The following is a 1,151-nucleotide window of genomic DNA, read 5'->3' as shown; positions in this document are numbered from 1 at the left end:
AAACGCAAAAGAAAAAGAAAAAGAAAAACCATTAAAAAGGAGCCCAGAGGGAACTGCGCAAGTTAGAAGAGAAAAACGCACTTCCGCCTTCCCCAACGCTCAGTGAACCGCAACACAGGCCAACACCGCCAGCGGCAGCAGGAGCAGCAGACGCACCCCGGCAGGCCCACCGAAGCTGCCGTCAGCCTCACGGACGTGTTTGGCCGCGCCAGGCACAGCAACTGTAGCTTTCTTGCCTGCTGGAGCAGGGGTCCGCGTGCCGTCGTTTTCGCCTCCCTGCGATTGTGCACTCACAGGCGAAGACTGTGCCTCAGTTGCTGGAGGGGACGGAGTTGCAGGATGTGGCGAAGAAGAAGAGGAGTCAGAAGTCTGTGTCACAGGGCCCTGCCCACTGCGTGCACCAGAGGCAGCAGCGGACCGCCCTGCGGGATGTGCACCAGCCCTTCCCGATGGCGCCGGTTCCTCGGAGAGCTTAGCAAGGAAGGCCTCAAACCCTTTCTCGTCACAAAGATCAGACCCATCAACGTCTTCATCTTCGTCCTCGTCCTCACCCGCTGCTTTCTGGAGTTTACAAATCTCCTCGAACGATTCACACTGCGCCTTTTCCGTTGCATTATCCTTGTTGCACTCCCGCCAATTACCACTGCAGCCCTGACGCACTTTCAAGGTAGTGCCGCTGCCGTCTGGGCACTGAAAGTGCAGCACATCTGGCAATTTAAGCGGGCCCACCACATCAGCAGCCGTAGTGTTCCCGATTCCCTTAAATACGGCACCTTCTGGCGAACCCTCCCCGCGCACGCCCTCACTGAGGCACAACGAGAGGGCCACCAAGCCCAGTAGCACACGGCGCAGCGCCGTCCTCGTGCCCGCCATCCGTCGAAGGTCCTGATTTCGCTTGCTGTGTGGCTGTGTTGCCAAGCGGAAGCAGAAGATAGCAACAAAAAGAAAAAGCAGAAGCAGAAGCGTGCGCCACGGCAAAGAAGCCGCATGCGGGTCCCAAAACACACGCACACGCATACGCACAGAAACCCACACGACGCAAAAGAAAAAGAAGGAAAAGGGGGAAAACACAATCGACGTCTTCAGCACAGGCACCGTCGATGTCCCCCAGGGGCTGAAACTGACCCCACAGCAATGAAGAAAAAGAAACG

The 1,151-nt window shown here is 57.3% G+C and overlaps 1 protein-coding gene across 1 annotated transcript in view; it reads right to left on the bottom strand.

Moving 5' to 3' along the window:
- Nucleotides 1–99: 99 nt before the first annotated feature.
- The window catches only part of Tco025E_07124 (uncharacterized protein), a gene marked incomplete at both ends in the record, with an annotated part of 1,305 nt that continues 253 nt past the window's right edge, over nt 100–1,151 (bottom strand). The window contains one exon of the mRNA XM_029373991.1: nt 100–1,151. This exon is cut by the window's right edge and continues 253 nt beyond it. Within this exon, the coding sequence (XP_029225886.1) occupies nt 100–1,151 (1,052 nt within the window).

This window comes from Trypanosoma conorhini, assembly GCF_003719485.1.
Source record: "Trypanosoma conorhini strain 025E chromosome Unknown Tco_14.4_contig_00526, whole genome shotgun sequence".
NCBI classification, from domain to species: domain Eukaryota; phylum Euglenozoa; class Kinetoplastea; order Trypanosomatida; family Trypanosomatidae; genus Trypanosoma; species Trypanosoma conorhini.
This window is presented reverse-complemented; position numbering and strand designations above follow the sequence as displayed.